Raw genomic sequence first — 23,710 nt, 5'->3', positions numbered from 1 at the left:
AGGAAGGCGGCCAGCTTGGTTAGGAAGGAGCAGGGCCGCTTTCTCTGAGTCCCTAGAAGCCAGGCTGGGATGCCAGGAGAGAAGCAGAGTGAGCATGGCAGAGAGGAGAGGGGAGGTGGGTGCTGGAGATAAGGGGCTCGGGGTGAGGCCACACAACTGCCCGTGAACTGACCTTGGCTCCGGGGATCCCTGGTGGCCCTGGGGGCCCCTGTGGCCCGGGAGGACCCTGTATGTGAAAGTCAAGCCGGTCAGTGTTCAGGCAAAGTGTCCCCCTTGTTGCTAGCTCACCCCTTCCACCCCGGGGATCAGGGCTGTGTCCGGCTGGTCTGTAGGAGGGTCAAGGACCCTCACAGCCTGCTTCCCACCCTGTCAGGTCAGGCCCTCTTGTCTTGCGAGGGGGCAGGGAGCTGGCACAGGCACTGGGTGAGATACCACAGTGTCTACTGCCACAGAGGGTCCAGAATCCCTCTGCCTTCAGAGCTAATATCCCCCAAAGACAGATTTCTTCACAACACTCCCCTGCTCAAGATCCTGCAAGAGCTCCCTGTTGCCCCTTGAAGCAAGCATAAATCCCCCGCTGGCATTCAAGGCTGGCCAAAAACTGTATCCCTCACAGTGGTCCAGCACTGCCCTCTCTGCCCCTCCCATGAGTCCTGGGCCTCACGGGCAGGGGATGGTGTCTCTAGGTCTGACCCTGCTCCCCAGCTCCCGCTCCCACCCAGGCTTCCCACAGGCTGCCTGCCCACCATGGCTCATCTGTCACCTTCCAGAGGCACCCTGCCCAGCCCCTCACCCCAGCAACCTGTCCCCTTCTTGCTGGCACCTTTGTTGAGACATCTCTGGTCTTCCTATCCTCCTCTATTCCACCCACCCAGGCCCAGAGCCCACCCCCACCCCACTGTGGCCTCCCTGCCTCCAGCTGCCCCCCGTCCACACTTTGATTCACCTTCCACACAATTCCCCGGCTAGCCTGCTCACAATATGTATTTTTTAAAGTTTTTTTTTGGGGCGCCTGGGTGGCGCAGTCGGTTAAGCGTCCGACTTCAGCTCAGGTCACGATCTCGCGGTCCGTGAGTTCGAGCCCCGCGTCGGGCTCTGGGCTGATGGCTCGGAGCCTGGAGCCTGTTTCCGATTCTGTGTCTCCCTCTCTCTCTGCCCCTCCCCTGTTCATGCTCTGTCTCTCTCTGTCTCAAAAATAAATAAATGTTAAAAAAAAAAAATTTAAAGTTTTTTTTTTTAGTGTTTATTTATTTTTGATAGAGAGCACAAGTGGGGGAGGAGCCGAGAGAAAGAGGGAGACAAAGGATCGGAAGCAGGCTCTGTGCCAACAGCAGTGAGCCCGACATGGGGCTCGAACCCACGAACCGTGAGATCATGACCAGAGCCGAAGTTGGATGCTCAACCAACGGAGCCACCCAGGCGCCCCCTGCCCCCATAATATGTATTTTTAATATCACGTCTCTGCTCAAGAACCAACTGTGGCAGCCTGTGCCCATCAGCTGGAGGCATCATTCCAGCCTGGCATCCAAAATCTACTTCCTGCCTCCCTATACTCAGGTTGCTTCTCCAAGCGGGGCTGGGGCACACCATGCCCATGTGTGCCCTTGGCCTGCAACACACCATGCAGGCCTGGGGCCGGCCACTTGAACTTCAGCTTGAACTTCCCTGAGGCCCGTGGGAGATAACTGGAATGGGGCTCAGGTAGGGTCAGGTGCCGAGGCCCCATGTGGTCTCTGATGACTGTCCCTCCCCTCCCCCTCCCTAGCATCCCTCCCTGGGAGCCGTGAGCAGCTAGCACCCAACCTCTCTCTCCACTGGTGATGGCCCTCAGTTGGTCTGGCCCCAGACAGGGCTCAGAGGCCCCAGGCATCTCCCGAAGCTCCTTGAAGCAGGCTGTGCCATTGTCAACCTCTACTGACAGCTCTTAGAAGACCTAGCCCTCTGGCCTGGGTTCCCTGGGAAGCCTGCTGAGACTGGACATCAGGAAATGATTTGCTTCCTGCCCCTGAGTGGGGAGCTTCCCTTTTTTGCTTTGGCCACCGGGGAGCTGGGGGCCACATAATCCACGTTCCCAGCAGCTCTTAGCATCGGGTGGGTCTCAGCATAGCACTGATTTCCTTATCGGGTCCACCTGGTGGAGTTGGGGGTCTTTGTGCCAAGCTGCCCTTGGTTCTTTGTGTAAGGAAGTGCAGGATTGGGGCGCCTGGGCAACTCATTCGGTGAAGTGTCTGACTCTTGGTTTCCACTCAGGTCATGATCTCATGGTTTGTGAGATCGAGCCCTGTGTCGGGCTCTGTGCTGACAGCCTGGAGCCTGCTTAGGATTCTCTCTCTCCCTCTCTTTCTCTGCCCCTTTCCTGCTTGTGCTCCCTCTCTCTCTGTCTCAAAATAAATAAATAAACAAACATTAAAAAAAGAGTGCAAGATTAACATGAAAAGTATGTGGTTGTCCCCTCAGGAAATGAACAACAGGGGTGTATCCTGGCCCTGCCAGGAACCTACCTTCAGGGCATCCAAGATCCTGCCATCGTAGTCAATCACCACTGTGTCTCCTTGCTCACCCTTGAGGCCCGGGGGACCCTAAGGCAGGAGGAAGAGTAAGAATTTCAGGGAAGGGCCGCGGTTTTCAGGTCTGTGTCTCAGCCAGAGAACCTGGCCTGCATGACGGTCCGTGTAACTTGAGCTGTAACCTGGTGGGACCCCCGCAAGCCCACACTCCAGAATCTACTTGGGCACTGGGACCCCGTTCACTGGCAAAATGCTCCGGGGGCCCAGGCAGTGGGCATCAGGGAGGGAAGGGGGCTCTGAAGCAATGAGGGAACATGCCCCTGCCTGGTCCGGCTGCAATTCAGGTGTGAATTGAAGTCCACTGAGGCCTTATCTTGGAGTTCTCCAGGGAAAACAGAAAGTCTAATTTTGATGGGAAGTTCTTCAGATTTTTAAAAAATGTTTATTTATTTATTTTGAGAGAGAGAGAGAGAATGAGCAGGGAAGGAGCAGGGAGAGAGAGAATCCCAAGAAGGCTCTGTGCTTTCAGCACAAGAGCCCGACATGGGGTTTGATCTCCCAAATGACGAGATCGTAACCTGAGCCGAGATCAAGTCTGACGCTTAACCGACTGAGCCACCCAGGTGCCCCAGGTTCTTCAGATTTTTAGATGTTGGCAAACAAGCAAAAATAAACACACTCCCCAAACCCCCAAACGCTACGACGACCAATATGAAATGTGCCAGCTGGATCTTACCCTTGGATCTTGCCCTGGGGCCTCCGTTTCCCTGCCTCTGACGGAGGCTGCACGCACCATGCACTAGTAACCAGCACACGGACGCCCAGGCTTACATGCTCCTGCATGGACACGACGGTCCTGCCCTGACTCTCTGAACCTCCCTCCATCCCAGGCTGCCCTCTGCTGGCAACACTCTGGTCAGGCCTGGGGCTAGCCCCCTGCAGAGGGCGGAGACATCCAGGTCAGGGCCTCATTTGCCAGCTACCCTCACGGTCATGGCCTGTAGGGAACTGTATGGTTCACACAGAATCCCACGCTCAGCGCCTAATCCAGCCCGGCCACCTGCATGACCAGGCTGTGCACCTGGCCTTGTTTTGTGGAGAAAAGCAGCCTCCAGGAGCATGAGGGAACGTGATGGCCGGAAGCCACAGAGCAGAGGACAGGACTCTGGATGTCAACCTAAAGGTGGGTTGATAGGGGCTGGTTACAAACGATCTGAGACCAGCCCTGCTTCTGGAGATGGTGACGAACCTTAAGCCTGAGCCTCAATGTGGGGCAAGGCACCCCCGCAGGGGTAAGGTAACGCCACAGGGGCAGATAGAAGGTCGATGCTTAACTATGAGAAGAAAAGACTCTAGGAGGACAAACACTCTCACGTGGGGAGGACTTGTTTTCACACATCCATAAGTGAACCATTGAGGGGCACCTGGGTGGCTCGGTTAAGTGCCTGCCTCTTGGTTTCGGCTCAGGTCATGATCTCGAGGTTCGTTGAGTCCGAGCCTGGCATCAGGCTCCACACTGCACAGAGCCTGCTTGGGATTCTCTCTCTCCCTCTCTCTCTCTACCCCCACCCTCTCCCCACTCTCTCTGTCTCTCTCAAAATAAATAAATAATCTTAAAAAATAAAAAAAAAAAAAAACGCTAATGAATTATCAAAAAAAAAAAAAAGACTCCCATTTTCTGGAGCTCCTCTGGGGTCGTCTGGGGGACAGGGGCTTCTGAAGAACCCGGGCCCCTGGGTCCTCTCAGTGTGGCCAGAGGGGAGACTGCTTACCCGCAGCCCTGTGGCTCCATCGGCACCTTGCTGGCCAGGCTCTCCCTGTGGAGACACGAGGTTGTGGCCGTGTATGCATGGCTGCCCCACGCCCCCTCCAGTCTTCTCTTCACCAAAAAGCGCAGGGCTCACATGCTGGGGCCATAAGGGACTAATTTTTGTGACTGGCACTCCAGGAACAGGGCTCATGGAAGGAGCACCTATGGGACCCTCCTCTGGCCCCACGGTGTGGAGAGATGGGCCACTGAGGGAGGGCTACAAGATGACAGCCACAAAGCTGAGCTCGGTGGAGGCCTTGTCACTCACCCAGACCCACTGGCCACCCAGGCCCCAGGCCGGCCTCTGACAGCCTGAGGAATGAGACACTGGGACCCAAGCCCTCCCGGGACTCCCCACTTCAAAGGGCAAATTGGAGGTGAAGCCACAGGGAGGTGTCCCCATGATGGGGACACTGGTCTGAGCCGCGCACTGTAAGGCACCTTTGGCCCTGGGGCGCCGTCCACACCGTTTTCTCCTGGAGGCCCCACACTCCCTGGCTCGCCCTGCAACAGAAACATTTCGCAGCGAGTGAGCACCAGGGGCCGGCGTGGGGCTACCTGGGCCTGCTGGCTTTCAGGGGCTCCTGGGGAACGTGCCTGAGCCCCCCTGGGGTTGAGGGGAGATGGGCCTCAGGACTCTCCCCAGCCCTGGGGACTCCAGACCATGGCCAACTTCTCTGGTCTGGGTCTTGGTGCAAGGTTAGGGCAGCTCAGGGGCTCAAGAGACATTTTGGAGGCTGACTGGCCATCTCTATGGTTTGGGAGAGCAAGGATGATACCCTGTTCCTAGCCTGGGGACAGGATAGAGTAGGGGCCACCTGAGATGGGAACTAGGAGGGCCTGAGGGTGTGAGGGAGGCAAATGACCGGATGGGATGCCCCGCCTGGTGCAAGTGGGGCCCAGGGCCTTCCTGTTGCCTCTCTGGCTTGCCCCGGGCATCAGCACATGCCCCCCCCATTGGAAAGGGCCAGCCAGGGGCCTCACCAGGCAGAGGGGACGCAAGGGGCCTTCTGGGGGGAGGCACATGTACCTACCTTGGGCCCTGGGGGTCCAGGGAGCCCTGGCTGGCTTGGCGTCCCGTCATCTCCCTGTGGAGAGAGAGGCCGAGGCTGCAGCCCTCAGGCCGGGCATACCGGCTTTGGACGTCTCCCCCACCCTGTGCTCCCCAGCACACCAGTCCTCTGCTGGCACCAACACTGGTCACACTGGGTCAGGACAGGGGTGGGGCAGGTCCCCCAGGGCCAGCCCAGAGCGTGTGTCAGCAGGTGTGTGCAGAAGGAAGGCGGATGGGCAGGTGGAGGAGAGAGGGATTTGTTCCTTTAGTCAACAAATGTCATGGGGCCCCTGGATGTCTCGGTTGAGCTTCTGACTCTTGATTTCGGCTCAGGTCATGATCCCATGGTTTGGGGGATCAAGTCCCGCATCAGGCTCTGCACCGACAGCATGGAGCCTGCTTGAGACTCTCTCTCTACCTCTCTCTCAAAATAAATAAACTTTAAAAACAAACAAACAAACAAATATCTTATGAGCACTCTCTGTGCAGATAGGGTCCCCGCTCAATGGGTGACAGGGGTTGAGGACAAAGAAATATCCAGATAAGCACATAGCACCATGGCAGGAGGTGGAAGCAGTGGTGGAAAGGGAATGTAAGAGGGTGGCAGGATGAAGGGGCTTGGAGGAACGGTCTCCTGGGGGAGGGGACAGCTGTTTGGAGACTTGGCCTGGGAACAGGTGGGGAAAGATCATTCCAGGTCAATGGTTCCCAAACTTGAGTGCATGTTCACCCTGTTGAACAGACGGGGTCTAAAAGTTCTGGTCACCAAATCTGATGGGGGTGGGGTGTGTCCACACCACCAAGCCATTCTCCGACACCAGCCAGGTGTCCTGCAATTCAGCCTAATTCTGATACGTGTCTACCAATTTCGAGAGTGTCAGATGGCACCAGTTAAGGGCCCAGTCCTCCAGGACTCTCCCACTGGCTGTCCCCAACCTGCACACTCCAGGCACCAGGAGTAAGCCTGTTGCCACTTTTACTTCTCATCAACTGGCCATAGAGTGAAGATTCCCACCACCTGCTCCTTGGGTTCCATCAGCTTTGCTACAGCGGCTCCCAGAACCCAGGGAAACACTTTACTTACTAGATTACCGGTTTATTATAAAGGCTGTAACTCAGAAACAGCCAGATGGAAGATATGCATCTGGCAGGGTACAGGGACGACTCGTGGGGCTTCCAGGCCCTCTCCAGGAGCGCCACTCTCCCCAAGTCTCCACGTGCTCACCAACCCGGAAGCTCTCGGAACCCCATGCTTTTGGGTGTTTATGGAGCTTCACTGCACAGGCACGAATGATTAAATCGCCGGCCACCGGTGAGATCAGTTCAACCTCCAGCCCCTCTCCCCTCCCTGGAAGGCTGGTGGCTGGGACTGAAATTCCCAAGCTTCCAAAGGTTCTCCAGGCAACCACCCCCCATCCTCAGGTGGGGGCCCAACATCGCCTCATTCACATGACAATAGACACCTTCAAATTAGGTTCATCCCTCAGGACATTCCATGAGTTTTAGGAGTCTGCTCCAGAGACAGGGAGGACTGAGACTAAATACGGATTTATCATAAATCACAACATCCTGGGGTGCCTGGAGCTCTGAGGATACTGCCGGTCCTAGAACCTCACTTTGAGAACCATTGTCTAGGGCTGTGAACTGGGAACAAATTTGCTGTGTTTGAGGAAAGGAAAGGATGAGGGAATAAGTGGATAAATGAACAAGATCCTGGCTTCAGAGACAGAGGACAGAGGACCCATATGTGAGGACTTTCCTGTGGTCGCCCCCCCCCCCCCAGCCTGGCCCCACTGGGAGCCCTGCCCTTCTCTCCAGCCTCTTCCCACATACCCCACAGGGGGCCCCCTCACCTTCTTTCCAGGAATGCCAGGCTCACCCTGAGGAGGGGGTAAGGGGGTGCAAGAGAGAGGTCAGAGCCCTCAGAGCACGGCCCAGACACCAGGCCACCTGTTCCTCTGGGAGAAGTGGCCTTGATGACTGGGGACAGCCTAGAGATCCCGGCCCCACAGACAGGTGCACACGGATGCTGGGGCTGACAGTCTTGGACTCCACTCCCGACTGCGCCCCCCTCCCCCACAAGCTGAATGATCCTGGGCAAGTCACTACTTTTGCAAGTGGGGGGTGTGAAGCCCCAGCCTCAGAGGGTGGTTCTGAGATGAGAGAAGTAATGAAAGCCCTTTTCCTTCAGGGAAGACCACAGCTTGCCCTCCCACCCCTGCAGGTGCTGTTCACAGCAGGGGACGGGGTGGGGGTGGGGAAGGACAGCTGTCATGGGGAGGGGGCAGTGGGGTAGGGAGCCCATCCCTCCCAGGCCTGGGGCAGGGGACACGGAGTAAGGAGCACCCACCTTGGGCCCTGGGGGTCCCTTCAGGCCCTGGAACAAGAGAAGAGAAAATATTAAATGGGATACTGGAGGCTGCTTTTGGGAGGTTCTCCTTCTGGTCATTTTATAAAGGGTGACACCAGGTGCTAGACGGCAGGAGGCGGGACTGTGCTGCCTGCTCTAGGCCTGACCCTTCCCCATGTCTACGGCCACTTCTGCACCAGATCTCAGGCAGTGCAGTGGGCTGTGGGCTCCCTCCCAGGGACGTGGGGCTGGGAGCCTGGCCCATCGGTTCCCTGATGCTGGTGACAGGGCAGGAGGGCAGGGGTGCCTGCACGCGGACACCCCCAGTGCGGCTGTAAGCGGGACAGGGGCTTCCGGGCCTGCAACCACGGACCTAGCAGCCCAGGCCTCTGAAATGCCCTGGATACTGACCATCTCGCCGTCTCGTCCAGCCTCTCCTTTGGGACCCTGAGGGGGCAGAAGAGGAGAGCCTCTGGAGGGGATGCAGGGGATGAGAAGTGCAGGGGCTGAGCCCACTCCCCCCACCAGGCCCTGTGCTGGGGCTCCAAGTAGTCTCTCGTGTCGTGTCATCTTGACCAAACCCCTGAAGAGCGGGTGCTATTGTTCCCACTTCACAGATGAGAACGTCGAGGCTCAGGGAGTTACACGCCCAACGTGAGTAGGCATGGATGAGCCAACTGAGTAGGTGCCCTGAGAGGGGACAGTTTGGTAGAGGAGCTGGATCTGCACAGGATGGGAAGGACAGGCCTGCGTCCCTGTGTTGGGGGAAGGGGAAGGACATGAAGTCTGGCCTTCGGGGTTCGGGTAGAACTATAGGAGGACAGCTGAGCCTAGCTAGTTAGTACTGGAGGTGGGAAAGCGAGAGAGAGTGAGAAAGAGAGAGCGAGGGAGGAACAGGGCTTGGTAAATCTGCCGGAGGAAGCACCCACATGTGGGTGTCAGGGCCAGGGTTAGGAATGGGAGTGAAATCACAACCTATATCAGGTTCAAGGCCTCTGGTTCTATCTGGGGTGGACCAGGATTTGGGAATGAGTTTGGGGTCAAGGTCTTGGATGGTGGTAAGTATAAGGCTGGAGTGGGGTAAGTGTCTGGGTGGGGGCTGGGGTTGGGGTTGGGGTTAGGCGTGGATCTGGGTCTGGACTGGGGACAGGGCTGGGGCTGGGGTTGTTTCTGGGTCAGGGGTTAGGGTTTTGGTAGGTGCAGGACCAGGTCTGGGGTATTTCCACCTCCATGCCCTCTCTTACCTCTGGGCCTTGTGCTCCCCTGGGGCCATCTTTCCCAGTGTCTCCAGGAGGGCCTCGGACCCCAGGGGGTCCAGGGGGCCCCGGAGGCCCAGCAGCTCCGTCTTGCCCTTGGTCTCCCTGGAAGACATGGTGCGTGGCTCACCGGGAGGGGAAGGAAAGGGGCTCCAGTCTCCAGAGAGAAGCCTCTGCAGATGGACAGGCCTGTGCCTTCCCTTCCCCAGCTGGAGCGGGCTCAGAGGGAAGCGCCTTATCACTGCGCTTCTTGCCGCTTCTTGGTGGCCACATGAAGGGACAAGCCCTTGTACTCTGACATAAGAGGCTAACAGGACCCTTCCCCTCCGAGGAATGTGCCATCTTCTCAGCTCCTGGTGCCTGGAGTCCAGCTCTGGGGTTCAGTTGAGAGTGGAGACACGTTGGATGTGGGAGCTAGCACGTGGGCCCCACTGGCCCCCTTCTTCCTGGAGAGGGCGCTGCACGCCTCCCGAAGGACCTTCCCCATTGGGCAGCTCCTGCTTTATTAGGTGCTGGAGGTGCGCTTCTGGGCACGTACGCAGAGCAATGAGCTCTCGGGCTCACACAAAACCTGCACGCAAGTGTTCACAGCAGCTTTACGTGTAATGGCCCCAAACTGGAAACAACCCAATGTAGCTACCCAATGGGTGAAGGGTTAACTGACAGGGATACAACCATATCACAGAACACTGATCAGCAGTAAGTGCAAAGGGACAAAGTACGGATGCGTGCAGTAACTTGGATGCATCTCGAGGGCATCACGCTGAGGGAACAGAACCAATCTCGAAAGGTTACATACTGTGTGGCTGCATCTACACGACATTGTTGACATGGAAATGTCATACAGGTGGAGCACAGATTAATGGTTGCTGGGGGTTAGGGATGGGGTGGGGAGGGAGTGTAGCTGGGCAAGGCTACCATGAGGGGGTCTCTGCATGTGGTTCAGGAATCTACAAGCGTGATAGCACTGCCCAGACTTAAACACCCCCCAGGTGAATATAACGGGTAAAATCCAAATAAGGCAGGTAGACTGTATCCATTTCCTGGTTATAAGCTCGTACTTGAGTGAGGCAAGACATTGCCATGGTGGGGTGGGGGAAGTGGAGAACGGGACAAGGGGTATTATTTGTTTTTTTTTTTTAATGTTTATTTATTTTTGAGAGAGAGAAAGAGGGAGGGAGGGAGGGAGAGAGAGAGAGAGAGAGAGAGAGAGAGAGAGACTGAGCATGAGTGGGGGAGGAGGAGAGAGAGGGGAGACACAGAATCCAAGGCAGGCTCCAGGCTCTGAGCTGTCAGCACAGAGCCCTATGTGGGGCTCGAACTCACGAACCGTAAGATCATGACCTGAGCCGCTCAATCGACTGAGCCACCCAGGTGCCCCTCTGGGGTATTATTTCTTACCACTAATTGTTGACCTGCAACGATCTCAGAATAAAAAGTTAAAAAGAGGAGCATCTGGGTGGCTCAGTCGGTTAAGTGTCTGACTCTTGGTTTCCGTTCAGGTCATGATCTCATGATTCATGAGTTTGAGCCCCTGTCGGGCTCTACGCTGACAATGCGGAACCTGCTTGGGATTTTCTCTCTCTCCCTGTCTCTCTCTCTCTCAAAATAAATAAATAAACTTAAAAAAAATACATAAAAAGAGCAATGAAGGGCCACACAGTCTCTGTCATGCAGCATCCTATCCCTGACTCAAGGACCTGATGTTAGTACTGGGTCAGACCTCAGGCAGCCAGAGCCCTCACCTCGAGGTCCTCCCTACAATGAGGGAGGATCACTGTGCCCCTGGCACTTCCTGCTACCCCAGCGGTACCTGCCCAGCACTGGCACAGGGTATAGTAATGGGGCATGCTTGACTCACAGTGTCAGCAGCTCCCAAACTCCCCGTAACCAAGAAAGGAAGAAGCCTCTGGAAGAGGTGGCCCCTGCTGTGTGCCCAGTGCCGACGAGCTAGGACTTCCCAGAAGGGGTCTCACCCAACCCTTGTGACCACCTGGCTGAGACACTGCTCTTGTCCCATTTCACAGACGGAGTGGTCAGGAACAGCAAGGGTAATTGTTTACCCAGGGTTTCAGAGCTGGGAAAGGCTCCTCTGGCCATTGAGGAGAGCAATGCCTTTTGGACATTTTTTTAAATCCACGGACCCCATGATAGGAAAGTTCACCTCTTCAGCCAGCTGCACCTAAGACACAGTTCATTTGTTTTTCCCAATTAAAAAATTAACCGAAGCTCTCAATGTCCCCCACTCAGGTCTGACCCTGCCGGGGGCATGACCAAGGGGCTACAATTCCAGTCCAGTGTAAAGAAACCCAATGGTGTGGTTAGCTCAGCCAGCCATGGGTGGTGATGGAGGTGGGTAATTCCTATTTCATTTTCCGCTGTATCAGGAAGAATTCGAAGACACCCCATTGTTCCTTTCACAGCCTGGGGCCCCCACGATGGGCACCACTGGTCTGGACTCTACTTGTTGGGGCAGAAAATGAGTTTAGACACTTGAACAGGCCCCAGGACAGGTTTTTTAGGTTCTTCGCTTGAGTTACTCAGGGTGTGAGGCTGGCCAGCCGCCTTGTGTGTGCCCTGGGATCGGATGGCTGAGGTCTAACCCTGGAAATGCAGGGGTGAGTCAAGGGAACACGCAAGCCAGCAGGAGCGGACACACCAGTGGACCAGGCTACCTTGAAGATGCGGCGACTGTACACGTGATGGTCTCTACTTATAAAGCCCGGATTGAGTCGTGGGAAAACCATCTAGTCAGCAAACGGGTTGTGTGGTCAGGAAGGCAGAAGGGTGATTCAGAAGAGGCAAAGCCGCTTAACCCAGCCGAGTGATTGGGAGAGCCCAAGAACATTCTCCACAAAGATGGCCGCTATGCTTGTTCCCATCCCGCAGGCCCCTTGCAATGGGCGTCCCCCCCCTCCCCATCAGGATCTGGGGCCTGTTCCCCTTTCTCCACCTTGACTCTGGTTGGGCCCTGTGACTGATGGGACCAATAACATACAGTGGAAGTCATACCGCGTCCATTCCGGATATAGCTCTTAACTGGCCCGACCGTTACGTTTCTGGCCTCCTGGGATGCTAGTTTGGGGATGCCCCTCTAGGAAGCCCACTGCCAGGCTGGGAGAAGGCTTGATGCACAGAGACCCTCCCCAGCCGAGCTCCCAGGCAACAGCCTTGTCAACTGTGGCCATGGGGCATGCCATCACCTTGGACTACAGGCCCAACAGCCTTTGCCTGCGATGAGGGAGATCGCCTACCCCCACCAACCCAAGGGGTCCTGAGAGACCGTGGCACATTGTCGTTTTAAACCATAGAACTTTCAAGGGTGGAGGCTGCTTCAGAAGTGGCTGGAACACTGGGACAAGAGGACATCCACGAAGAGCGAAGGGAGGGCTTCAGAAAGAATCTCTCTTTCATGACCCCCCGGGCCAGGAGAGTTCTAGTCTGTTGAGGAGTGGGCATCCCCATTTAGAGTACCAGCTTTCACACACCCAACAGCAAGCAAACCAAAGGATTTTTCTTGGCAGCCACAAAGCTCCACACAGGTGCCCTTTCTTTGACTTCGGGGCCACCTTGCCAGCTTTCGGGGGGCCTTGCCCTCCAAAGGCTCAGCACAGAACAAGCTGGCCAGCCAGCTGCTCTCAGCTCATGCTCACGACCACCTGTGATGTGGGCCCTCCTGGTCTTATTGCACAAACCAGGCTCAGAGCCTTGAGGCTGGAGGGATTGGAGCCCAGCCAACACTTGGCGCTGAGCTGCCTCCTCTTTGCATCCTGCCACCTTCGCCACCCCCCCCCACCCCCACTCCATCCAATGCTTGCAGAGGCTGGCTGGGGGGTGACTCACTCACGGGCTACAACCTTCACTCCCTAACCTTCTTGAAAGCAAGTAGGAACCCACCACTCCACTGCCTTTCTCTGGGCGGTCAGGCCTCTGCCCTGGTTGTGGTAGGAATGGTGGGGACACACATTTAGGGCCATTTAAGTGGCCTCTGCTGAGATCTGCTTTGTTGGGGCCACCCCACCCGGGGTCTCCACGCTGCTTCGTCGAAGAGACCCCACCACTTGCTCTGCTTCGTTGAAGAGACCCCAGGTTTGGCAGGAGGCACTTCTGAGTCCCTTGGACCCTGGGGGCTCTGAGGGCCAGGGGACCTATTGTCCCCACACTGAGTCCTGGGTGCCTACTTTTATGTCTGCAATGAATCTTTGCCACAGCAGCTTGGGGTAGGGTCTGTTACCACCCCCTCCCCACAGTTGCAGAAACTGTGTCTCAGAGGGGAAACTGAGTTGCTCAAGGTTACTTGGCTGATAAGTGGCAGCCACTTCCTGGGGTGCCAGTCACCCTCAGGAAGGTTAGTCTCCGTTCTGGGGCCAGTGCTAGCCCCACTGTCCCGCATCCCTCCCCCGCCCCCCCCCCCCCCGCCATCCATGGTGATAAGTATGACTGGGATGTCTGTCAGCTAGAGACACCCATCTATGATCTCAGCCAAACCAGGGCCTGGGGCTTCCAGCCCGTGGCCACTTAAGTGAAACCACTTAACCAGGATAGGACATGGGCAGAGACCGCAGGCACCTCTTTCTGCGATAAGGTATAAGGGATCTGGAAGAAAGCTAGATATGCCTTATTATAAAACAAAACAAACTGTGTAGGGGTGGGTGAGGGGGTCTTGCTCCATTCTTACCCGAGGGCCGAAGTCTCCTGGTGCACCCTGAGAACAAAAAAACCGGAAGACAGATCACTGCTACTATTATTGCTTTATCAGATGTTTTGAGCATTTACCCTGAGCTCAGTGTTTTATGTACATAGTCTCACTGAATTCTAACAACCGTAACATGCAGGCTCTATTTTTATCTCCATTTCCAATGAGGACACTGAGGCACAGAGAGGCTAAGTCACCTGCCCGAGGTCACACAGCTAGCACACCCAGGGCGTGGAACTGGGCACTCTGTTGTCTGTTGCCAGTCCCCAAAACACGATGGGGGCAGAGACCAGCTGCTCCCACCGCATCCTCTTGGGATCCTGAAACCTCAGAACAGCGAGTGTTGATGATTACCTGAATCATTGTTTTAAGTCCCCAAGTTTTGGGGCAGTATGTTACTAAGTGATAGATGCCAAGACACCAATTTCTCTCTGGTTTCAAAGCCTCTGCCTTCCTCATTCAGCCAGAGCCTGAGGGAAATAATCCCGGCACCTGCCCCGCTCAGACCATTACCTCGTGCAGTCTTCCCCCCTGGCTCTGTGAGGTTGCTTTCACTTACAGATGGAGAAACTGAGGCCAACGCATCCAAAGCTGTACAGTTGACGGTGGAGCCCTAATGCTAACCTGACGCCCTGAGCGCCGGGTCCTGTGCCTTGCACAGCTCTGATGGTGGACTGGAGCCTTGGCTGCAATTATTCCGTGGGCACATCGCGGCGGGGGCGGGGGGCGGGGGGCGGGGTTGGTGCTGGGGTGGATGTGGCCCAGCTTCGCCCAGCCATTCCCTAGATGCATCCCGCCACACTTAGGTCTGCTCTGGTCCCTCTCTGCTCTGATCCCACTGTGGGACACACGGGTCTCCCTTCTCTCGCCCTCCCTTCTGAGACACTTGGAGGCCCCAGCCCTCCAGGGGTCTGCTGTGACATTCAGCGCCAAATGCCAGGAAAGCCTTTCTCACAAGGGGTGTAAAGTTCACAGGGGCAGCTCTCTGCCATCTGTTTTCCTGGGGTGGGGGTGTACTCCTCACAAAGAATCCCATCTACAGGGACTGTTCACCCCCCTGTCCCTGGCTCTCCCGGCACCCCCCTTTTCACAGGCAGGGACTTCCTTTGGAAACTCCTCATTCTGGGCACACCGTGCTTTGAGCTTTGTCCTGCTCTGGTGCTGGGAGAACTCCAATTTACCCCCCTGGCACTTTAAATTGTTAAATATAAGCCGTGTAACCATTAGGAGGGAGACACTAGTAGCCCCACTTTACAGATGGGGAAACTGAGGCTCTAGGAGAGGATGTGATGTTCCCAAGGCCACACTCCGGAGCTGGGGTCTGGAGACGGGTTTCTGGCATCCTTTATCACATCTGCATCTGGACAGCATCCGGCATCACTTACCTTTTCCCCTTTGGGGCCTGGAAGTCCCTGGAGAAAAAAAGGTGGAGAAAGAACAGGCATGAGCAAGGAGGACTGGGCTGGTTCTCCTTCCGGCTTCCCTAAGGCTTTGGGGGCAGAGGGGCCTATGGGGCTGAGCAGAGCTGTGGGTAGCCGGGTGGGTATATGCACAAATCTGTCAGCTTTTAATGAGGGTTGCTCTGGCCGGCCCTAAGGAAGCCACACAGCGCAGTCCCCTGCATGAGGGAGACGGGGGACTTGAGGGTCGCTGGCACGTCTCAGCTCGGGTAGGGGCACATGTGCTGTCACTCCTCCCAGAGGGCAGAGCCCTCCAAGCTCAGCACCTGCCATGCCTGGGGCCGCTGCCCCTTGACTATCCATTATCCCTCCAGCTGTTAATGGGTTGGCTTGTTCATTCAACAACTTGTCCATCCAGGTGGTCAGTTCATTCCTCTATCCTTTAATGCTGCACACATCACCGGGAAACTCCTCAATCGTGTTACTTCTTTCATTCTTTCACTCACTTGTCTGCTCAACCATCATGTGTTTGTCCATGCACTAACTCAGCTACCCTCTCATGCATCCAACTGTTGGTACAATTACCTCATCTATCTTTCCATCCAACCATCCTTCCTTCCTGCCATCCACCCATCCACCCAACTGTTCATCAACCCAACTCATCTATCTATCCATCCATCTGTTCTTCCATGCAACTGTTCATCAATCCATTTGTCCATCCATCCGTCCATCCATGCACGCACCTGTCTGTGATCCAGTCATCCAGCCTTCCTTCCTTCCTTCCTTCCTTCCTTCCTTCCTTCCATTCATCAGCCCATCTCTCCATCCATCTATCCATCATACAGTCATTCATCCAGTCATCCAGCCTGCCTTCCTTCCTTTCTTCCTTCCTTCCTTCCATCCATTCATCCTTGCATCCATCATCCAGTCAGCCAGGCTTGCTTCCTTCCATCCATCTATCCATCCATCATTCCTTCCTTCCTTCCTTCCTTCCTTCCTTCTTTCCTTCCATTCATCAGCCCATCTCTCCATCCATCTATCCATCATACAGTCATTCATCCAGTCAGCCTCCCTTCCTTCCTTCCTTCCATCCATTCATCCTTGCATCCATCATCCAGTCAGCCAGGCTTGCTTCCTTCTATCCATCTATCCATCCATCCTTTCCTTCCTTCCTTCCTTCCTTCCTTCCTTCCTTCCTTCCTTCCTTCCATCATCCATTCATCTGTCCATCCATCCATCCATCCATCCACCCACCCACCCAGCTAACTATCTATCCACATCCACTTTTTTGTTTAATTATGCCCTCTCCCTGTACAGCTTATTTATTCTGCTGAAGATGCCTGTGGACTACAGGCTCCTGGCCCACATGTTGAGAACTCATCAGCCCTGTGCCTACCACTAAAGCCTTGAGACTGTGTTGAGGGATGCTCTGTACGTGGGCTTGCTAGGAGGGGCTTGTATGTTCTGAAGGCTGACTAGATGTCAGGGATGGTGCTATCCACACTTCTCTACATACCCAGCATGTGGGGAGGGTTAATGGGCCCATTTGACAGAGCCTCGGGCTTGGGAGGTGAAGAGGCCTCCCCAAGGCTGCACAGTCAGCAGGTAGTGGAGGTGGATTTGAACTTAAGTCTGATACCCAAATGGTTTCTCTCCTTGCTGATCCAGGTTCCCAGGGGCCCCTTCCCTCTGGCACCCCATCACTCTCTGCCCCACAGTGGCCTGGTCCCAGGACCACCTAGAATTGCCCTGTCATCACTTACCGGCTTGCCATCTAGACCCAGTGGCCCCTGGAAATGAGAGAGACAGAGAGCAGAGGTTACACACTGGAAAGGCATTTCCTGTGTGTTTTATGACCCAGAGGCACTACTGAGCACCAAAGACCAAAACCTGACATGAGCCCATGGGTCTGAAGACCTTTCACGCGGACCTGGGGTGGGGGTGTCTGGGTGTTTGCTGCCCAGAATCCCCTCCTCTGACAAGAGAGCCCCACTTCTCCTCCAGAACCACCCCCATCTGCTCGTATGGGGCTTGGGCGTGTGGTTGCATTCCCTCGACCAGGGGGATTTGGTTCAGGGATAAACGTCATGTCTGGGGCTTTGAATGGTGGCGCTTTAGGGGAAAGAGGGTCTTTTCTCCTGGTGGGGCTAAGGCTGGAGCTCCTGAGGGTACCATGTGGCTTGAGAAAGAGCCAACAGAGAAGAAGTCAGAGCTGAGAGACAGTGAGGAAAACGGGGCAAAGGGTCTGAAGCTGAAACCATCCACCCCTGCACACTTCTGTTTGTCAGTAGTTTTTTCTTTAAGCCAGTGTGAACTGAGTTCTGTCACATGGAACTTGGTAGGGACTGAATATGTCCCCCCCCCCCCCAAGTCATGTGTTGAAATCTAACCCCCAGTGTGATGGCATTAGGAGGGGGCTTTGGGGAGGCGAAGAGGTTCATGAGGGTAGAGCTTCACAGATGGGATATTAGCCTTTACAAAAGAGGCTCCAGACGGCTGCCTGGGTCCTTGTCCACCATGTGGGGACACAGCGAGGGGATGGCAGTCTGCAGCCCGGAAGAAGGCCCCCACCAGAACCTGACCACACTGGCACGCTGAACTCAGACTTCCAGCCTCTAGGACGGTGAGAAGATTTCTGTTGTTTCTAAGCCACCTGGGCCATGGCGCTTTGTTAGAGCAGCCCAAACAGGCTAAGACACAAGTGGAAGAGTCCTGAAGGTTCTTTCAGTTCCCTGCATTGCTGTGGCCTTCATAGGCAAAAGTCAAGGCTGAGAGAAGCCAAATAGCACAAGGTCAGGTCCCAAGGGCTAGTGTATTCCAGAGGCTGTAGAGGGTCAGTGACCACTGCACAGCAGCTCCCGTGGGCGCCCTCCACCTGGGGACCCATTGCCTCTCAGAAAGCCCCACTGAGTTCCATCCACTGCCATGTGGGGAATCCAAGGGCAGTGCCATGAACCAGATCCACCCAGTCTCTGTCAACACCTCTCTTCCCCCCTGCCACTGCCTCCTCATCCTCGCGGACACTTCACCCTTGACCCCAGCCAATGTTCTAGGCAGCTCCACTCCCAAGGCTTTTCACACATCACCTGCCTGCCTGGCACACCTTTGTGTGTCACCTTTAGCTTAGTCACTTCCTCTTCCATGAAGCCCTCTGGGTTTCCCCACTTCTCAGAAATCAGGCCATTTATCCCTACACCCAGCACATTTTCTCTTCCTTCCTTCCTTCCTTCCTTTCATTTTTTTAAATGTTTATTTATTTTTGAGAGAGAGAGACAGAGTGTGAGCAGGGGAGGGGCAGAGAGAGAGAGGGAGACACAGAATCCCAAGCAGGCTCCAGGCTCTGAGCTGTCAGCACAGAGCCCAATGCAGGGCTGGAACTCACAAACTGGGACATCCTGACCTAAGCCAAAGCCAGATGCTTAACCGACTGAGCCATCCAGGCACCCCATAACCAGGGCAATTCTGAAAATTTATCTCTTAAGTGCTTCTGGCCACCAGCCTCAAGGTCAGCTGAGGTTCTGGACTTCAGGGCAATGTCTTAGGGGTAGATGGAATCCCAGGAGGTGGGGAGTGGGGCCATTCCAAAGTCTTGGGGTCCAGGCTCTGGGGGGTCCCAATCAGGTCATCAGCCCCAACCCTAGTCACTGAGGCTGACCAGGAACTGCCCTAGCTGGCATCTCCTGCTGGCTCCTCGCTGTCCTGACCCCTGGGTCCACATGCCTGAGGCCTCCTGTCCTTAGTCTGCTAAAGTTTGGCCCTGCATCTCCTCTCCCTGCCCCATGCTCAGGCCCTGCTAGGCCTCACCCAGGCCCGGCCCCTTCTGCTGCCACAGTGCACACAGGGACATGTCCCACCCTGGGTCTCTTCTGGGGGCTCTTTGTGGACCCCTACTCAGTCTGAATCACCACAGCAAGCTCGTAAGGCAGGTGTTCATCCCTGTCTTATAGAGGGGGAAACCGAAGCCAAGTGAGGGAAAGACCTTGCCCACGGCCATGCAGCCAGGGCAGGGCTAGAGCCCAGGATGGCTTTCCGGTTCTGTGTCCTCAGGCACTCAAGCAGCCTGCAGTGGTCTTGCCTAGATTCCTGGCTACTCTCCCCGCAATCTGTCTGTCCTTGCATGCCTCTGTTCAAAGCTTCCTGCCCCATCCCAGTGTCCACTGGACCTCGCCTGCCTGTGGGCCCCCGGCCAGCTTGGCCAGTGTGGCTGCCATCGTGGACTCTGTGTCCGGGCCTTGTGCCCATGTCGACTGCTGAACTGAGGCCAAACACAGCGCCCCTCTATCGATCTAAAGGGATTAAAAAATCCATAATGCAGGGCACCTGGGCAGCTCCTGATTTCTGCTCAGCCATGATCTTGTGGTTTGTGGGATCGAGCAACGTGTCAGCGCAGAGCCTGCTTGGAATTCTCTGCCCCTCCCCCCACTCATGCTCTCTCTAAACAAACAAACAAACAAACATACATACTTTAAAAAATCCGTAACGCAGACTGAAATTAAAGAGAGACAAAGGTGTAGTTAGAGCTGAGTTAATCTCTTTCCTCTTCGGGGGCTGGGAGGGAGGGCAGTGGTCTCACAGCCAATTTATCGGCAGCAGCATGAGGAGTTCAAGGTGTCCCTGACAAGGGCTGGGACACAGTGCAGGGCTGGTCTGAGGGAAGCAGGCACCCCGCCCCTTAGGGCCACAGAGGCAGAGACTCTCCAGGGCAAGTTTAGGAATGCTCTGATGTGCCTCAGTGTGGGCTCTGTTGAATCCTGCCATACCCTTCATGGCGTCTGTCCTCACTGCCGCCCTGGCAAGCAGGCACCATAGTCCCATCCCGCAACTGTAGAAGCTGAGCCCATGGCTGAAATAGGCCCCCCTCTCCACGTGGTGTTCCTTCTCCTGCAGCATAGGGCAGCAGGGTTGACAGATGGCTGTTCCAGGGGACCTAGGATGAAGCCTCACAGGCCCTGCCTTCCTTCTGGGATTTCTGGTATGTCTGTTTCCCCCACTGAACAGACCTCTCTGGGCAGGGCTCTCTGGACCCTCTTCCACCCTGGCTCTCTACCAGAGAGAGTGCTGGATCAGACAAACTCACTTGCTGTGTGACCCTGGGACAGCCAGTCAACCTCTCTGAGCCTCAGCATCCTCATTACCTATTCTCCCCAGCAGGGTGCTTCCTGCCCTGGCTTGGTCCCATTTCCCCTAAACTCTGCCACACCATGACCTCCTGACAGCTCTTGGGGTTTCGGAAGAGGTGCTTCACTAGTCTCATGGTACATCTGGTGCCCCTTGAGGCCCATGCACTTACACACACCATGCTGTTTCCTGGCCCCAGGCTGTGCTTTCCCGTTTTCCTCCACTGCACAGAGTTCCGCCTCCACCTGGGGAACTCCTACTCATTCTTCCAGGCCCAGCTCAAATGGTGCTCCTGGGAGCCTCCCCAAGGAGAAGCAGCATTCTCCCTAGGCTGTCTGCCACAGAGCTGGGTCCCCATCCTTCTGGAAGGAAGCCCTGTGGCCGAGCTCCAGGAGACATGTGGGGCGGACAGAGGAGACAGCCTCTGGATTCAGACCTACCTGGGATCAGATGCGGGCTTTCCCACATGCCAGCTCGTGACCCTGGGCCTCATCATTGGTATCAGGCCATTGGTATCAGGCCTGGTAGCAGGCCACCCTGCGTCACTGACCTGTGTGTGTGTGTGTTGGGGGTTGGGGTTCTGCTGAAAAGGTGCTATGTGCACCGAGTGAAACTTACAAACTGTACAGAAGGAGACGGGACAAAGCAAACCTTCTCTTCTCCCCAGCTCCTCTCCCAGAGAGCACCATGGGCATCAGCTTTGGGAAGTTGTCCTTGCCTGGAGAAGCACATGCATAATATCCCTGCCTTTCTTATTTTTAAAGCCCTCTGCGGGTTGCACAGCAGACATCTGTAGCTCCATTTGTCTTCCTGTTGCAGAGGAATCTGGTCCTTGGGCCCCTGAGGCACGTCACAGCCCTCCTCCCCACATTCCAGGAAAGCCCTACCACATACATGTGAGACCTGAGCATCATCCCCATGGCCCTTCCCTAATACCTGTAGTGTCTCCCACGCAATGCCCTGGAGAACTTTCTAGAATGCAAGGCTCTCCTGCTTGAGCCCTTCTGGGCAGCCTCACTCCTGAAGGAAAATGTCCAGACCACCTGGTCTGATGCCTAAAGCCCTCCTGCCCCATGCTGGGCACTGAGCACACATCTTGGGTTGGGCCTTTCCAGGGCCGGGGGTGCCTCTGGTCCATCGCTGAGTCCCCAGACCTGGTTCCAGGATGTCTGCTGGGTTGACATAAACCACACAGAGCTGTAGGTGGCCGGCTTTTCTAGAAGTGTGCACTGCAGAAGGGAGCCTGGGATGTTCCCTTGGCTTGGACCCCACAGGGGGAGTCTCCTGTTGCTGGCTGTCTCTGAAAGCATTCCAATGGCCAGACCTCGCTGTCTCTTCTTGAGAGTGACCTTGGGCCTCCCATCTCCTGGGAGGGATTCTGCTCTCTTTCAACTCTGAGATTATTCCTGGTGGTCCCCAAGGCCTCTCTCTGGTGTGTGAGAAAGCCTAGAAGTGGCAAAACCCCCATTTTCCTTCCTACGGCCCTGCCTCTATCTGGGATCACAGAGCTCCTGGTTCCCAGGACTTAGAGTTTTCAAAAGAAGCCAATGAATTTTGTAGTTTCTGATAAATAAAAGCAGAGGGTGTGGCCTGAGCTGTGCTCTTGGAAATGTCCACCATGCAGCTCAAGGGAAGCTGTTCCCATTCCCCAGGAACCCAAGATTGGAGCTGCGGGTGGTTGGATCTGATGCTGAGCAGATTCCCGGGCAAACACAGAAACCCATGTGTGCACATTTGTAGGGCAGATGGTGCCAGCTGTCCCTGGGGATGGAGCTGACCCACAGCCATGGCCCTGGTCTGTGCAGGTGGCTCTGGGCTCATCTCTGATGACATCTAGGCAACAAAGCTCTGCTCAGATCCCTGAATTCCCTGTCTGGGGAAACAGCCGACCCTTAGAGAGGCTGCTGGGTGACCAGTGGTCACTGGGAGTCACTGAGGAGGGGCTTCAGTGGGGCAGAGGAAGGAAACAGTCTGGCTTTGGAGCCAGACGGACCTGCCTGGCTTGGGGAAGTGAACTGATCCCTCTTATCCTGGGGAAGGCTGGGCCCTGGGCTGTGAACCCCCAGAGGACAGGCCCTGCCCGTAGCTACCCTTGCTCAAACTGGTACTGCCTTGCTCAAACTGGTATCAGGGAAACTGTTCTGCAGAGTGTGTTAAGAGGCTTGCCTGGGGAAGAGGTTCACTGGCCAAGTAAGTTTGAGAAACACCGGGTTACATGCTGTGAATTAGGTTTCTTTCCTGCAAGACTTGTCTGAATTATCATTCTGCCCATGGGTCTCCGGGAGGGCAGTGTTCCCAGCCTCACTGGGAGGCTGTGTGGACCATCTATGAACTGGGCATTTCCATGGGCTGAAGAAAAGCCCAAGCCTAGCTCTGGGTGCTCTTAGGGGAGGAGAAACACTGCAGGGATGGGTGAGGGGTTGGACTGAAGGAAGCCAAGGACAAGCATGGGCTGGAGGGCATGGTCAGGCTGGACTACGGTGGGGCAGGATCCAGGCTGAGTGTCCTAGCCGACAGCAAGTCAGCTTTGCACAGCAGAGGGCCATCTGGGGAGCTGAGAAGTCTGGAACAGCAGAGCCCCAGCCTGGGTGGAGGCACACCCTTGGTGGCGGGGGTCCTATTCCATCAGGGCAGCCATCCCCTGCCGCAAACTGTGGGCGTCTCCCACAAGAGGAGTGGGAAGGAAGGCACTAGGGGCAGCCCACGAGTGAAACTCTCTCTCCGAACCTCAGCTTCCACAGAACAGGTGATCCTGAGGGCCAGACGCCAGAGCGCTGCGCCCACAGGCACTCAGTTCCCTCCAGCTCCCTCTCCCGCCTGATCAAAGCCATGGAATTCACCAGAGGTTTTCAACACCTTCTGCCCTCCACGAAACCCCACAGCTGTTTACAAGGCTCAGCTCTGCTTTAAACCACTCTTGCCCCATGCAGATCAGCAGAGCTCCGGCACGCTTTCCGGATGCGTGAGGGGCAAACAAAAACCCTGGTGGTGTGCGGGCTTGGCTCCTTGCTGCACTCCGGGGCCTGAGAGTCCCGGAGCCTCAGTTTCCTCATCTGTAAAATGGAGAGCATGTCCTCCTCTCAGATGACAAGTTCAAGATGAGTCCCAGGTCTGTCTCCTCTCCCCTCCTCCTCTCCCAGACCCACCAAAGACACGAGACCCTGTAGGTGAGCTGACAGGGAGGTGGGGTCTGCATTGGCTCTTGGAGGGGCAGTCCTGCGGAGTGACCTTGTGTGGTCCTCTGACTAGGTGGCAGACCGTGGGACTCCGGCTGTGCCTTGGTGGGTCTGCTCCCTCCCACACTGAATAGATTTCCTAAGCAGGGTTCTACAGAGTCATCTTTTGAGAAAAATGAACAAGAGTGGCAAAGGAGGAAAGGTTTCTTAGTGAAATAAGTTTGGGACGTGGAGTCTGCTGGGCTCCATCGCTGGTGCCTCGATGTGCATTGGCCCCGGGGGAACCCTGAAGCAAAGGCTGCTGTTTACCCTACACTGGGGGCTGGCTCTGTTCTTCTCCGTT

General features: G+C 55.8%; 1 protein-coding gene across 6 annotated transcripts in view; it reads right to left on the bottom strand.

The window, feature by feature from the left end:
* The window catches only part of COL23A1 (collagen type XXIII alpha 1 chain), a 350,062-nt gene that overhangs the window by 11,355 nt on the left and 314,997 nt on the right, over positions 1–23,710 (bottom strand). For 3 of the 6 annotated variants that reach the window (XM_043585755.1, XM_043585764.1, XM_043585777.1), the window contains 12 exons: positions 16,837–16,863; positions 15,059–15,085; positions 13,656–13,682; positions 8,966–9,082; positions 8,133–8,168; positions 7,722–7,748; positions 7,225–7,251; positions 5,352–5,405; positions 4,759–4,821; positions 4,280–4,324; positions 2,502–2,579; positions 173–226 (listed from right to left, as the gene is read on the bottom strand). In XM_043585755.1, coding sequence (XP_043441690.1) covers positions 173–226; positions 2,502–2,579; positions 4,280–4,324; positions 4,759–4,821; positions 5,352–5,405; positions 7,225–7,251; positions 7,722–7,748; positions 8,133–8,168; positions 8,966–9,082; positions 13,656–13,682; positions 15,059–15,085; positions 16,837–16,863 — 582 coding nt within the window. The remainder of the gene's footprint in view (positions 1–172; positions 227–2,501; positions 2,580–4,279; positions 4,325–4,758; positions 4,822–5,351; positions 5,406–7,224; positions 7,252–7,721; positions 7,749–8,132; positions 8,169–8,965; positions 9,083–13,655; positions 13,683–15,058; positions 15,086–16,836; positions 16,864–23,710) is intronic. The other 3 variants (XM_043585772.1, XM_043585776.1, XM_043585775.1) reach the window with 2 other exon arrangements.

This window comes from Prionailurus bengalensis, chromosome A1 (genome assembly GCF_016509475.1).
Source record: "Prionailurus bengalensis isolate Pbe53 chromosome A1, Fcat_Pben_1.1_paternal_pri, whole genome shotgun sequence".
Taxonomy (NCBI): Eukaryota; Metazoa; Chordata; class Mammalia; order Carnivora; family Felidae; genus Prionailurus; species Prionailurus bengalensis.
The sequence above is the reverse complement of the archived record's forward strand: the minus strand, read 5'-3'. Positions and strand labels throughout refer to the sequence as shown.